Genomic DNA, 14807 nt, shown 5'->3' with positions numbered 1-14807 from the left:
ATTACCGTTTCTTGTGCGACCGCAAGCTCCAATTAGGGCTTGCTAATTATCACAGGTAATTTATTTTGAAAGGGGTAAGGATTGTTGCAGTCGGAAGAGCTGAGGATCTCTTTCTCAAGGCCCATAGTGGGCCTCTAACTCCAAAAGGCAGGAAATAAGCTCAACGGTACACACGCACACATATAAAGTTTAACATAGATAGGAGACGGCACTCAAGTATACTTAATGTTTGATTATTCAGGGCAGCAGATTGTGATACTGACCACTACCTGGTGGTGGCAAAGACTGGCAGTGAGCAAACAAACAACACACAGACTTCATATGGAGAGGTTCAATCTCAAGGAATTAAATGAGGTAGATGGTAAAGAGCAGTACTGTGTTGAAATCTCAAATAGGTTCACAGCTTTGGAAAACTTGGAATCTGAGGTGGATGTTAATAAAGCTTGGGAAACTATTAGAGAAAATATAAAAATGTCTGCCAAAGAGAGTCTAGGTTATTATCAGCGCCCGGATTTTGATGACATGAAAATATTTAAAAAATGACCTATAAAATGACCGGAAAAATTCAGAAAAATTACCTAAAATATGACCCAAAAATGTAATATGCAGGGCCCGGATTTTGATGACCTGAAAATATTCAAAAAATGACCTAAAGGAGAAAAGAAAGAACACTTCGCTTCCATGTTATTCACATTTCAGAAAAGTATGAAGAAAAATTCCCTAAAATGGCCAAAAATGACTAGAAATACCCTTAAAAGTCCAAAAAAATGCCCCCAAAATGAAAAAATTACCTTAAACATAAAAATGTCAAAAAATTACAAAAAAAAATACCTGTAAAATTTACATTTCTGTAACCAGAAGCTCATATCCGAGATTTATATATTTAAGAGCATCGCCAGGATACAAGGAAAAAAAGATGACATGTCATCAAAATCCGAAGAAGCATAAGCCATGGTTCGATGAAGTCTGCTCAAAATTATTAGATTAAAGAAAGCAGACCTAATTGCAGTGGTTACTGGATCCACGTGAGTTAAATGGGGATAATCTGAACAATAGAAGACCTGAAACCAACAAGCATTTCAGGAACAAAAAGAAGGAATATCTGAAAGACAAAATTGATGAGCTTGCGATGAACAGTAAGAACAAGAACATTAGAGACCTGTATAGAGGAATAAATGACTTTAAGAGGGGTTACCAGCCTAGCAGTAACTTAGTGAAGGATGAGAATGGTGATCTGCTTGAACATTCCCACAACATTTTGAATAGGTGGAGGAACTACTTCTCTCAGTTATTGAATGTACATAGGGTCAGTGATGTTAGGCAGACAGAAATAGATACAGCTGAGCCGTTAATACCTGATCCTAGCCCTTTTGAGGTTGCAAGTGCTATTGCAAAATTGGAACGGTATAAATCGCCAGGTAGTGATCAAATTCCGACAGAACTTATTCAATTAGGAGGCGAAATATTACATTCTAAGATCCACAAGCTGACTACTTCTATTTGGCATAAGGAAAAATTGCCTGATCAGTGGAAGGAGTCTATTATTGTACCAGTTCACAAGATGGGTGATAAAACTGACTGTAGTAATTATCGAGGGATATCACTGCTATCAACTTCATACAAAATTTTAACCAATATTCTTCTCTCAAGGTTAAGTCCATATATAGATGGAAGTAAGTAAACGTTTATTAACGTCTATGCCATTTTTCTTACTCAATCACTAATTCCACTTTTGAATTTGCTTATTTTTTAGTTTTTGTTTCTTTGAAGTACAATACCTGTTGCTTGTAGCGTTACCATTTTAGAACTCAGAGTTACAACTTGGTTACTAATGCTTATAAGTACAGACAATAAATTTTCAACTGATACATGTTTTGCTTCTAAATTGTTCAAGAGCCGGTGTGTGACTGACTTCTTTCCAAACCGTGAGGTCTTCGGTCCATCAGCTTCTGGGCTGATTCTAGTGACTGGACATTTTTTAAATTAGGGAGTTCACTTCATTTCCCTAATTTCCAATCAACCCACTGTGACATTGGATTTACGCCTTTAAAGACGCCTCTCTAAGAATTACGAGTTGCAGAAACTGTCAAGCTTCGAATTCTCAAAGATTGCCGCAGTTACACTTTCGAGCTAAAATTCTAAGAAAAATCCACAGGGTTTCTTCCTGTTCTATTTCAAGTTTGAGAATAAGCTAATTCTTACATGCAAGAATGGGCCTATGTCTCACTGACTTGTCCATAACATTCAAATGTGAAACAATTAAATTTCCAATTATTGAACTTAATTAAATTTAAATGGGTGTATGGCAGTGGTGCGGTTACAGTATGTTCAGCCTGAATAATCTACTAAGTAATGAATCTTTAAAAAGAACTTCTCCGTTCACTTCGGTTTTTCTAGATCTTACACATTCGGTAGAACTCCTTGGGCGGGTGATCAGCTCGTCGCAAGGCCTCTACCTGTACACAAACACAGAAAAACGCACACACACAAACTAAACATCCATGCCCTGAGTGGGATTCGAACCCACGATCGCCGTTTCCAAGCGAGCGAAGGTAGTTTGAAATTATATGTCTTCTATAAATGATACCATTTTTAGTTTTTTAAATTACCAAGTAATTCATTTTCCACGAACCTTGTGAGTAGTGGCGCGTCTTAGCGAACCACTGATCTTGGCGTGGCTGTGTGAAAAAAGCTACATTTAATTCAATGGTTACTTAAGGCACGCCATAAACACTCGTTGAAAGAATGCCTTAAACGGCGTTTTATATTTTAACTTTCAGTTTAAAGGAACAACTATTTATGTGTGCATAGACTCAATAAATTTTTCGTAAAAATAGCCTGAACATTTCTGTCTTTCTGTCTTTCACTTCCTTTGAATTTCACAGGATATAAACCTTTCCATATTCTCGTTTTGCAACATTTTTATAGAGGCATCATTTTTAAATTTGATTTGTTTCATTCTGGTCCGTCACACTAATAATATTATAAAAGGTCAGTCACACTGGACGGAACTGCTTAATTTTTTATGGCATAGATTTAATTACGCAGTAGCAAAACCTGTTACTTTTGCTCGCGCATCTCCCTCTTTCTCGCTCCCACATTAATACCAAAACAAATTAAGCATACGAAACTCACTGTCTCTATTCCCATTTAGTATGATGGCATGTACACCCGTTGCTGGTCAATGACCACCAAAGAAACAACTAGAAAAAACAACTTTTAGGCAACGGCCCTTAAATAACGACAACTAAACACCAACAGAGAAAGTGTGTTCTCTGTGCGGTCCGTGCCGAAATGTAGGCGGGACAGCTAGTGAGGATTTGGTCAGAGAGTTGGTTGGTAAATCAGTGAGTTTGAGAAGTTGGTAGCTGAAGCACGGGGATAGTTCGACACCCCAGAGGAAGGGGAACGTCCGCCGTTGAAGCCGTTACCAGAAAACTGGTGAAGATACAGCAGGCTGAGAAGACTTAAGTGTGTGCTCTAGAGAACTGTGAAGTGTGTGAATTAGTCAAACGGTTATAATTACTTACAGTCACAGGTGTGTAAAAGTTCAATAAATCCAATTACAAATCCAAACCCTGTCTATAATCACTCACACACGTGACAGCATCCCTTTTTGCCATTGCAATTTCCATTATATTCATACATGCTTCAACTAAGTCGGTATGCAAACTAAGCTACGGGTTGAAGACCTATGAATCGGGGTTTAATTCCCGGGAGTTGCCGGAGGCTTCTCCCTTCGCGACAGTGTTCAGACCCGCTCTGCGGCCCACTCAGCTTCTTATCCTCTGGGCAGGGCTTTAGCGCCGGAGGCAAAGTGGCCGGTGCATGAAGCTAACCGCCTCCGTTTGTTACCGAGTTTAAGAATACATGGAGCTATACTTCCCCATACATAATCATGGCATGACGTTTAATTAAGTACATCTATCTATCTATCTATCTATCTATCTATCTATCTATCTATCTATCTATCTATCTATCTATCTATCTTTATCTATATCTATATCTATCTATCTACAGCTATATCTATATTTATCTACATCTATCTACATTTATCTACATATCTGTATCTATCTACATCTACATCTATCTTCATCTACATCTACATACCTGCATCTACATCTACACATATCTATATACATATCTACATCTACATATCTACATCTATCTACACCTACATATACATCTATCTACATCCGCATCTACATCTATCTACACCTACATCTACATCTATCTACATCCGCATCTACATCTACATCTATCTATCTATCAGGGACTGAACAAATATGAAGCACAAGAAATCCTGAGGATACTTAACTGGACTCAGACAAGCAAAGGGACTCAGACACAAAGACCCTCTGCTAAAGGAGCGAAGGAACTGTTGAAGTTAAGCAGGAACCAGCTACGATGGGTGGTGGGACTTCTTACCGGACACTGTCACCTTAAAAAGACACCTCTTCAAACTGGGATTAAGTGATAGTCCCACTTGTGAGAGATGTCAAGAAGAAAATTAAACAGCCACACATATCCTGTGTGAATGTGAGGCCTTAGATTATTTAAGATCACGTCACTTGGGTCAATACTTTATGGAACCAAATGACTATTTCCACTCTCCCACATACAAAATCCTGCGCTTCATTCAAAGTGCAGGATTGCTGAGGATAATCAAAAGGGGAAGCACAATAGATCACTGTAGGTGCGGTGCACCGGCCGAGAAGGCCCACCCCTTTTACATACATTCACTCATCTATCTGCCTGCCTACCTACCTACCTACCTACCTACCTATCCATCTATATTGCTGTTACTCCCACTAGGAGCGTAGAACATCCGCGAAACACATCGTTTCACATCAGTTTCTTAATCTCAGAGAGTCGGCAGGTTTTCTTGGACGAGGGATCAGCCCCTTGTAAGGCTGCTACCTACACAGGGAAGCACAAAGAATAAACGCAGGTAATTATCCATGTCTTGAGTGGAATTCGATCCCATGACCTCAGTGTTCGAGCGCGCGGCCACTGTGATCGGCTAAATTGTACCTTCCTTTTCTCATCCGTGACTCCAGATATCAGTTTATCATCATTTATTCTACAGATATCATTTCCCACTAAGACGTTATTTAAACATTTTTGGGAGTTTATGTGTATGAATATATTATAAAATAACTATATTTATATATACACACATACTTATCACCAGACTGACAACCTGTGTGTGTGTGTGTGTGTGTGAGTGAGTGTGAATTCGTGCAAAAATAACAGTTGTAGCGGAACAGAAAATTTCAGTACCGTCAGATGACACGATTCTGAACCATTTCCATCCAAATTCCATCCTTACAACATACCTCTCCAAGGTTCATTGTAAAGTTATTCCCAAGAGTGTTTGCTTTTGAATTGATTTCAATGCAGAAGTTCTGTATGCATATCTTATTTCTTTCTGAATACACATCTACACCGCTATTACCTGAGAAGTCCTCGGAAATCGTTCTGCCGTCCAGGCAGAAGGTTCTGGCTCTCTGGCGATCGCACTGTGAGCATTGAATCTCCTCGGATGGATTCTGCATTTCCGAATAAATTGTTCTTGTGTGGATTGGCCGGTCGACAGGTGGAGGAAGAGGGCCTGCTGGAGGTGCAGGTGGCGCGTCAGCGAGAGATGCGCCGTCAGCAGCAGGTGAGCAACAGGGCCGATGCTGTGCCAACTCACGAGGACGAAAACAAGGCCGTATCCAAGGAGGAGGAGGCCAACAATACCCCGAGAAGACATGGTACTGGACCGAAGCGAGGCGCGCGTCCCGGTGGCGAACAGCACAAAAAGGACAGACGAAGAAGGGCTGGAAGGAGAAGGTAACTGGCTAAATTCCNGAGAGAGGGGGGGGGGGGGGGGGGAGAGAACTGAGCACTCACATCCGTCGAGTGCCAAGTTGTAAATTTATACTGAGACTGATAATCACACATAAGAGCACTGATGTACAGTCACGTGTTAACCAAGCATGATACCGTTTGTATTCTTAGAATTTTGCTCAAGTACTGTGTTCCTGGATGTACTGTATTCGGCTGAGGCTGAAACTGAATATTTTGTCGTCTGCCGCACACATGAAGATTTGACAACAGTGTTACATTCTTCTACCCACCATGAGATTTATTACGCCACACGCGGTCGGGCCACGAATAGTCAACTCTCATTGGGAATTCGTGCGGTTTTATATCCGTCTCCCCCACCGGACTTGAAGAAGTGATAATCTAGCACAGGGACAATGAGTCTCATTAAGTTTACTTTGAATAACTCCTCCATATGTTGTACGTGGCAGGGAGGTATAACGCTCTATACATGTATTCTTCAGGCGAAATACAAGTTAATCAAGAAACTAACAGAATCATACAGCTTATCTGGTTTCCTGCTTCTGATTTCTTGCTAGAGTTAGTTTTGAACTTTGAAGATGGAAGTGATATGTTCCCCCGAAAGATCGGGCTCTCTCCGAACTACATGGCTTCAGAACTCAGAAAATCGTACTGTTATTATCTCAATAGAATGCTTCTCCTTTTATTTTTTAATTCACTTACTGGGGGGTGGAGTCCAACAGGGTCCACTCGGCACGGCGGCCACTGATTGGCCTATTGTAGCCTGCCTCGGGTGATTATGATGATGGAGAATTTGGTGGAATGAAGATTGGCAGGGGAAACCGAAGTACTCTGAGAAAACCCGCCCCAGCGCCACTTTGTCCACCACAAATTCCACTTGACCAGACCCCGGCATCGAATTCGGGCCGACGCATTGGGAAGCCAGCGACTAACCGCTTGAGTTATGGCGCGGCCTAAATTCTTCTCCTTACTGAGGTTATGTGGTATTTTCATGAAAATGTAATATTCTCTTAAATTCTTTTTTCCGTGTTCAAGCCTTGCACGTACACGTAGGCGTCACTTAGTTCAGAGATTTGATTTAATAAAAAAAGATCAATTTAATAGTTTAGATACGTGTTTCGTTTTGATCAGCAGCAGCCAAACTTTCCCAGCCTTTCCCTACATTTTACATTTCATAGGAGTTAACCAAAATGCAATCAGAACAGAACAAAAGGGTATTTGCTTGAAACACATGCCACTAAGAGCAGATTGCCACGGGCTTAACCATTACATTGCTGGAACCCGATATCTCGTTCCGGATTATAAATGGTTTAATAATTCTCATTTATTCTAATCTTCTTGTTTCACTTCGTAATGGCCTCAGGACAGCTATTGGCCATTGTAACTAATTCCGGGAAACATCACACAATAAAAGCGTCGCGTTTTACGATGTCCTGCCCACTTGTACTCTCACCTAATAGAGCTGTTATTTGCCGAAATTGGATGTTAGCCTAAGGCACTTAAACGAACCGCTTTACAAACAGCACACTGATGTTTACAATGCTTTGTGTGCTGTGCTTCAGAGGAAAGTCTGTATCAAATAAAAAATTTTACAAGCAGAAAGAAATCCATCGAAATAACGCAAATGAGCGATAAAATAAAATGAAACCTGTCTAAAAAGTACCAAACTACAGGTGTTTGTACCAAATGGGGAGAAAGTGTTTCCTTTTGAAACATAACATCAAAGGTTTTTCCTGTCAACATATCAGTATTTTATACATATACATAAAAATATTTCCAAATAAAAGAAAATTTGGCACGTGTATAAAAGACTAGGATTCGAGATACCACAATCAGTTTAGGTCTAGCGACTAAGCTGCAGTCTGGACTATCAGGGTTCAATTTCCGGAATAGGCAGCGACTATTACCTTCATCGCAGGGTCTAAATCAGCTCTGAAGTCCAGCACACTTCCTATCCAATGCGACTTAATCTCTTGGAGTAAAGCGATAGGAAATTGAAGCTGACCTATTACCCGTATTTTGTGCCTAGGTTAAGAATTCATGGAGCTAAGTCTTCGTAACATGATACCTGTAAACACAGGGATAGCTTTCAACGAAATGTCTCTTGTCTTGAGACACGTCACAGAAAGAAGGGAAGGGTTACAGAACGATGGATGAGCCACGGGGGTGTACAAGGAAATTAGATTCTCTCCGTATGCGCTGTCGCTTGGCGGTCTCCTCCGGTAGAGCGCCTACGAAGTCGCAAATATTAAATAACTCAAGAATCGAATCATCTCGTAATATAAATGGCTGGGCGGACGCCAGAACTACACTTAATACACGTATAGTTTGGAAGAGAAATATATTCGAAGTGCCTATGCCGAAACTAGCCCCAGCAGTCATTTTACTGCTCACAAGAACTTATTCTTATTCTTATTTTAATATTTTACAGAATATGCTCTGGAATAATATCGGAACAAATAATATTGACTCGAAACGACGCACGGATATCTATGCTAGTTACATAGTGGTTACATAGCCGTTACTGACAGTGAATGATTGAGGTAAGAAAATCTGCAGTGTGTTCAGGTTCTGTTAGGACTGGGTTCACTAAAGATACAAGACGTGAATTATTTTCAAAATTTCACTCTTTATTCAAAATAGTCTCCGTCTGAATCAATACATAGCTGGAATCGATTGAAAAGTTTTCGAAAACAGTCACTGTACTCCTTCTGCGGAATTGCATTCAAAACTGCGGTAGTTTCCCTTTGGATGTCCTGGATGGTGTCGTGACGGTCTCCTTTCATCGCCAGCTTAACTTTTGGGAACAACCAGAAATCTGCTGGAGCCAAATCCTGTAATCCCTTTTATGGCCAAAAAACCATGCACGATCTTCGACTTGTGGGGTGGGGCATTGTCGTGGAGGAGCGACCAGGAACCTTGATGTCAATATTCAGGTCAAATTCGAAGAATTCTCGCTCACAAACGATTGAGGACTCCGAGATAATAATCAGAATTCACTCTTTGACGTTCTGGCAGAAATTCCTTGTGAATGATTCCTTTGGAATCGAAGAAAACAGTTAGCAGTGTCCTTACTCGACTCTTTTGCCTGCGCACTTTCTTCCGTTTCGGCTTCTTTGGGCTCAACCACGCTGCACTCTGCCGCTTTGTGAGAGGCTCACATTGAAAACACCATGTCTCGTCACCAGTAACAAACGATTTTGTAAATTTTGTATCACTTTGGGCCGACCGTAACATGTCTTTGCAGTGTTCCATTCTGGCATGTTTTTCATTGCCCGACAACGCGTGCGGTACAAAAAAACGCACATAACTTCTGTTTGCACAAATCCTCGGTCAAAATTTGATGCACAGTACTTTCTGGTATTCCCAAAAGCTCCTCGACGAGTCTTGCAGAAACACATCTGTCTGATGCAAGGATTTCGGTCACTTTTTTCACATTTTTTTCAGTACGACTTGTTCTCGATTTTGATGCACGTGGAGCCTTCAGTGTCCTCCCTGCCGCCACGAAGTACAGCATACCATCGAAAAATGTTTTGCGAGAAGCATGTGGTGATGCTGCTTTGCCATTTCGCACAGTGGCACGATGGGTGAAATTGTTCCGTGAAGGGAGGGATGCCATTCAGGACAGCCGTCGTTCAGGACGACCCCATGTTGACAACCACACAATTCAGCTTCTTGCTTCTTTGCTGGATGTCGATCGTCAGTGGGCTGCGCGGGAGTTAGCTGCTGAGGTAGGCGTATATCACAAAACCGTGCTCCACATTCTGCACGATATTCTTGGATACCGCAAAATTGCAAGAGCGTTGGGTGCTCCATACAATGTCCGAGATGCAACAATGGCAAGGTTATTTAACTGAACAGGACTTGTTGGACCGGTACCAGAGGGAACGAATGAATGAATGTATAAGGTGTGGGCCTTCTCGGCCCTTGCACCGCGACCTACAGTGGTTTATTGTGCTCTACCAGAAGGAAGGTGACGACTTCCTTGGAAGGATCGTCACTTTGGACGAAACTTGGGCTCGCTCATACGAACCGCACTTGAAGCGACAATCAAATGAATGGAAGCATTCTCGCTCTCCTCGTCCAAAGAAAGTGCGCCCTACACAGAGAAATGTGAAGGCGATGTTCAATGTGGCATATGACACTGATGGAGTGATACTGTACCAAACTCTACCTCCACGACAGACAGTAAACGCTGCCTACTACTGCAATTTCCTGCGTAATCATCTTCTTAGCACTCAGGAGAAAGCGACGACACTTGTTGGCAACGAACCCCATCATCCTTCATGACAATGCAAGGGCTAATACTGCTGACGCTGTCAAGAGTCTCCTTCGCCACTGGGGATGGGAGATACTGCAACGTCCGTCATACTCACCCGATATGAGTCCGTGCGATTATGATATCTTTACCAAAATGAAAGAACCGCTGCGAGGAACACGTTACAACACAAGAGAGGAGATTATTCGTGCTGTAGGGCGGTCACTGCTGGACATCAACAGAAGTGGACGCGCTGATTGTGTACGGCGCTTTCAACAAATTTGGCGGAAGGTGGTACACATGGGGGGGGGGGCGATTATATTCAAGGAATGTAAGTGTGTTCACCTCAGGCAGTAAAGTCATTTCAGAACTATAGAGGCGTTGCAGCTACTTTTTATCCGACCTATGTATTTTATTACATTCACAGCTGTGTTAGCAGCATCTGTTTCCTGTTCTGGTGCATGTAATTACTACTGTTGGTCATAAATAATAATGATATAAATTTTCGTTTTCAGGTCTCACAAACGTAAAATGGCAGAAAACTCAAGAGGCAGATCAGAAGGTGGTAAGAGTGAGAAAGAAAGAAATGGAACAGTTTCTCACGGTGATATACACAACAGCACACAGAAACTTTCGACAATATCTGAAGATTCTCATAAACCTACTCTGAATGGAAGTGAACCAGTACATGCAGTGCCCACAGACATTACCGAAATCACCCCTAGACCGAAAGTTTTGGTTACTGAAGCACAATCGTCAACTTCAACCGAAGTGCCAAGTGGTCAGAATGACCGATCTGTTAAGACACATAAACGCCGACGAGTGGCAAGAGCCGCCACTGCTCGAGAGGAGCGAGTGTGGGACTACGGTGTAATACCGTACGAGATTGACGGCAACTTCAGCGGCGCGCACAAAGCACTGTTCAAACAGGCCATGCGACACTGGGAGAATTTTACATGTGTCAAGTTTGTGGAGAGAGTAACCACAGAACACCCTAACTATATTCTGTTTACAGAGAGGCCTTGTGGGTACGTATCAGCTTAGTAAGAATCATACACGGTTTGACCCCCATACGTCTATATGGCGTAGTGCTTAATTCATTAAGCACAGGAACAACTTTACCTTACACGCTTTGACACTTAGTCAATAATTATCGTGGATCACCTCATTCAGCAGTCTGTCTGGCTTATGGCATTTCCAAGAGCGAAATTATAGTCGTCATTTTCTCTGTCTTACCAATGGGGTCAGTGGTTTATGTTGAAATTAATTTCTGAAGTGTAAACCGAAATTCTGGCTATAATGGTCAGCATTCCGCATTATAGAGGTTCCTACTCGAATCTTGACTCTGCGACAGGCTGTATTTAGATATTTCGTGGTTTTCTTAGGTTCACTTATGTTTGATGTTAGGATATCGCCTTAAAACACATCGCTGTCGTATCCTTCCATATCCTTTCCAATTCATCGTTCACAGCCATATTACTCGATTCGATTCTATATGTCTATAACAATTCAGCTGAAGAGTCACTGGCTGGTCAGACCAAACGGACTAGGTTTCGAAGCCCGGCAGGGATAAGTTCTTCATCACCACGTCCATACGGGCTCTTGTGCTGCATCCATTTCATATGCGGTGGATACTGCGTCGCCTTTCACCGGGGTAAATTGGCCGGAGCATGAATCCGATCACTCACCTCCATCGAAGTATGTGGCGAAACAAACTTCACTTCCAAAGCCCATCCATACATTCGAAATATTGCGCTATTATCACAAGCACAACTTCAATGGTGCCTGTACTAGATTCATAATATAACTTTGCTTCTAGTATAAATGTTGGTTATTTATTATCGGTTCTATATTCTGTGACAAAATTTTACCATACAAAGTGAGTAACGCTGCGTATTTGGGGTTGTGCGTGACTTATAGACGGGGTTTGGACTGATGACCGGATTTACTGCACACTTACACAACTTGTTAGTACACTTCACAAAGCCGCTACGTGATACACTGTCTTCTCTTCTCCATCATCTTCGACTGCCGTCTCAGGAGACTTCCTCAGTTCTTCTCAGCTGCCTGAGACCCTCGTTATATAGACTCGGGGCAGCTCCACAGAAAACGCCGTTTCCTAATAAATGCTCTATCGTTAGAATGATAATTATATCGCTATACTCGTATATAGTTCTACTGTTGCTTTCGTGTTCATTTCCGCAGGAACCTGTTTACCGAGCCGTTGCCTAGCAATGTCACACTACTTTACTCATATAGTTCAGGAGGGAAGGGTTTAACCCTTAATCAACGGCAGCTCGGATTCGAGCCTAGGTCGGGTAATACGCTACCAATTATAATTTCACTTGCTGCTCCGCATTCATCATCTGTCATCCGGAGCTGGCATAATAGGCCAATTTGTGGCCTACGTTCCAAGTGGACTCAGTTTCAACCCACCCCTTAGAACCTAAATCACGTTATGATACGTCACAAATTGCATGGCTGTGTAGAAACCAGACCGTAGTACTCGTATTATGGTAAATAGTAGTTCTAATGGCATTCTTTGCAGGTTTAAGTTTTCTTGCTGTTGGCTTATTAAGTTTTATTAACTGCTTGTCATATACAAGGAACAATCTGTTTTTGTCTTTACGTGAAGCAGATGAAGTTCGGATTTGCCCGTCACGATTTAGTGAAAGTCCCCCATACTGGTTCAAAAAATGTCCTCAACTGTTAAGAGATGATTCTAGGAGAGAGACAGACAGACAGATGTACAGACACTATCTTCACAAAAGGCAACTTTTTTTCTTTACATTTCAGATTCTCCTTACATAATTCCAAATATTACTAAAATGGTAACATTGCTTCTATGTTCACAGTTTTTTTAGTTCCGTGGGGTGGGGTCAGACCGAGTCTTTTTGGTACGTCGGCCACTAATTAGACTTCTGTGCCAGCCCCGGATAATAGATGAGTATGGAGTATTTGGTGGAATGAGAATTGGCAGGGGAAACCGAAGTACTCGAAGGAAACCTGCCCCAGTGCCACTTTGTCCACCAAAAATCCCACATGACTTGACCTGGGATCGAACTCGGGTCAGCGCGGTGCGGAGCCGACAACCAACTGCCTGAGCTATGGCACCGAATTCTATGCTCATAAAGATGAATATTGATTCTGTTGGATTTGAGGTTCTCAGATCGTGAAGGGAACAGTTTTCTGGGTTTTAATGTAGAAAAGCTCGGAGAGAGCCCGACATTTCTGAGGATTGCATTGCCTTCATCTTCATTCTTTCTTGGTTTACTGTTCAACCTTGAAGATGGAGACGATATGTTACTCCGAAACATCGGGTCTCCCTGAGCTATACGATGTTATAACACAAAAGATTTTACTCCTCAACATTGTCACCGATGTTCTTTGTTATAACGTGAGATATTGCCACTTGTTAGTGTCTAGGTAAGGGGTTGACTTTGCCCGACAGTGGCTTCCTTTGTGCCACTATTCCAGCTTTCAGCCGTGATGTCACAATATGAATTACTATATATTGTGACATGTTGAGCTATGGATGACGCCCCTCCCCCCCACCGCCTGCCGTGATGCGCCGAGCGAAGCCGAAGTGAGCCGAAGTTAGCCGAGTCCTAGCATCCTGGTCGCTAGGCAACGCGAGTCAACAGCGATGACGTCACCAAGTGTACCGCGGGTTGCTAGGGCAGCACGGGTAAACAGGATTGCGAGAGACGACGGTGGTAACAGCGGTTACTACCGCTAGCGTTACTAGCAACACAGCGCCAGGCAACAAGGGTGCTTATTACGTGGCCGTTTTCTGTATTGTCCGATCGAGGCTACATGAGGAGCAGCGAAGGCTATTCAGAGTTAGTCCTGGAGCTACCTACGAGAGAGTCCTCGAGCTACAGTTAGTTCCGAGTTAGCCAGCAACCAACCAGTTGTATTGTGGCATTTTGAGTGTACTATTTGCGTACTGCAGATAGCAGTAACCGTAAATCTGTAATTTGGGTGATTGTAAGTGCGAATGTGAAATAAGATTCGCTACATCAAATACGGCGTGAAGTTATTTGTCGCGTTATACGCCCGATACGTGACAACTGGTGTCAGAAGTGGGATTTGGACTTACACACGTGACCAACGAGCTTCGAACTCAAGACACGTGACAATTTGGTGTCAGAATTTTTACGAACTTAAACACGCCTGACAAATAATTGGATTATTGTGCATCAAGTATCTTACTGTTACAAAATGGAGAAACAAGATATGCAACAAATAATCGACATGCTGGCAAGAATGGACGCCGACATGAGGGCATACCAAGCGAAAGCAGACGCCGACTCGAAGGCCTGGCGAGAAGAGGTGGCTGCAGAGGGAGAAGCCTTCCAAGCAGAGACGAAAGCCATCGAAGCCAGGGCGGCCGCCATGCGAGCCAAGAGGTTGAAAACCAATATGAATGCCTGGCAGGAAGAGACGACAGCCTGCCAAGATGCAATGGAGACAAATCCAAGCGAAAAACGGGATGTAGTGGGCACGGCACAAGAAGAGGAGGTCCCCATAGTGATACCGGTCGGAGAGACGATGGCCTGCCAAGAAATGGAGGCTCGTCCAGAAGATGAAAAGCCGGCTTCAGTGCACAGGAAACCTGAGGCGGCAGAACTACTAGAGGTACCCGTACAAGACGCCGAAGTAATGCCGGTCAGAGAACCGAAGAAGAAAAGGC

General features: G+C 42.6%; 1 protein-coding gene across 10 annotated transcripts in view; it reads left to right on the top strand.

Annotated features, from left to right (window-relative positions):
- The window catches only part of LOC111870596 (tolloid-like protein 1), a 181436-nt gene that overhangs the window by 123291 nt on the left and 43338 nt on the right, over positions 1–14807 (top strand). For all 10 annotated transcript variants that reach the window (XM_023863013.2, XM_023863014.2, XM_033753912.1 and 7 more), the window contains exons 4-5: positions 5600–5838; positions 10627–11139. In XM_023863013.2, the coding sequence (XP_023718781.1) occupies positions 5600–5838; positions 10627–11139 (752 nt within the window). The remainder of the gene's footprint in view (positions 1–5599; positions 5839–10626; positions 11140–14807) is intronic.

Source organism: Cryptotermes secundus, unplaced genomic scaffold (assembly GCF_002891405.2).
Source record: "Cryptotermes secundus unplaced genomic scaffold, Csec_1.0 scaffold296, whole genome shotgun sequence".
In the NCBI taxonomy this organism is placed as follows: domain Eukaryota; kingdom Metazoa; phylum Arthropoda; class Insecta; order Blattodea; family Kalotermitidae; genus Cryptotermes; species Cryptotermes secundus.
This window is presented reverse-complemented; position numbering and strand designations above follow the sequence as displayed.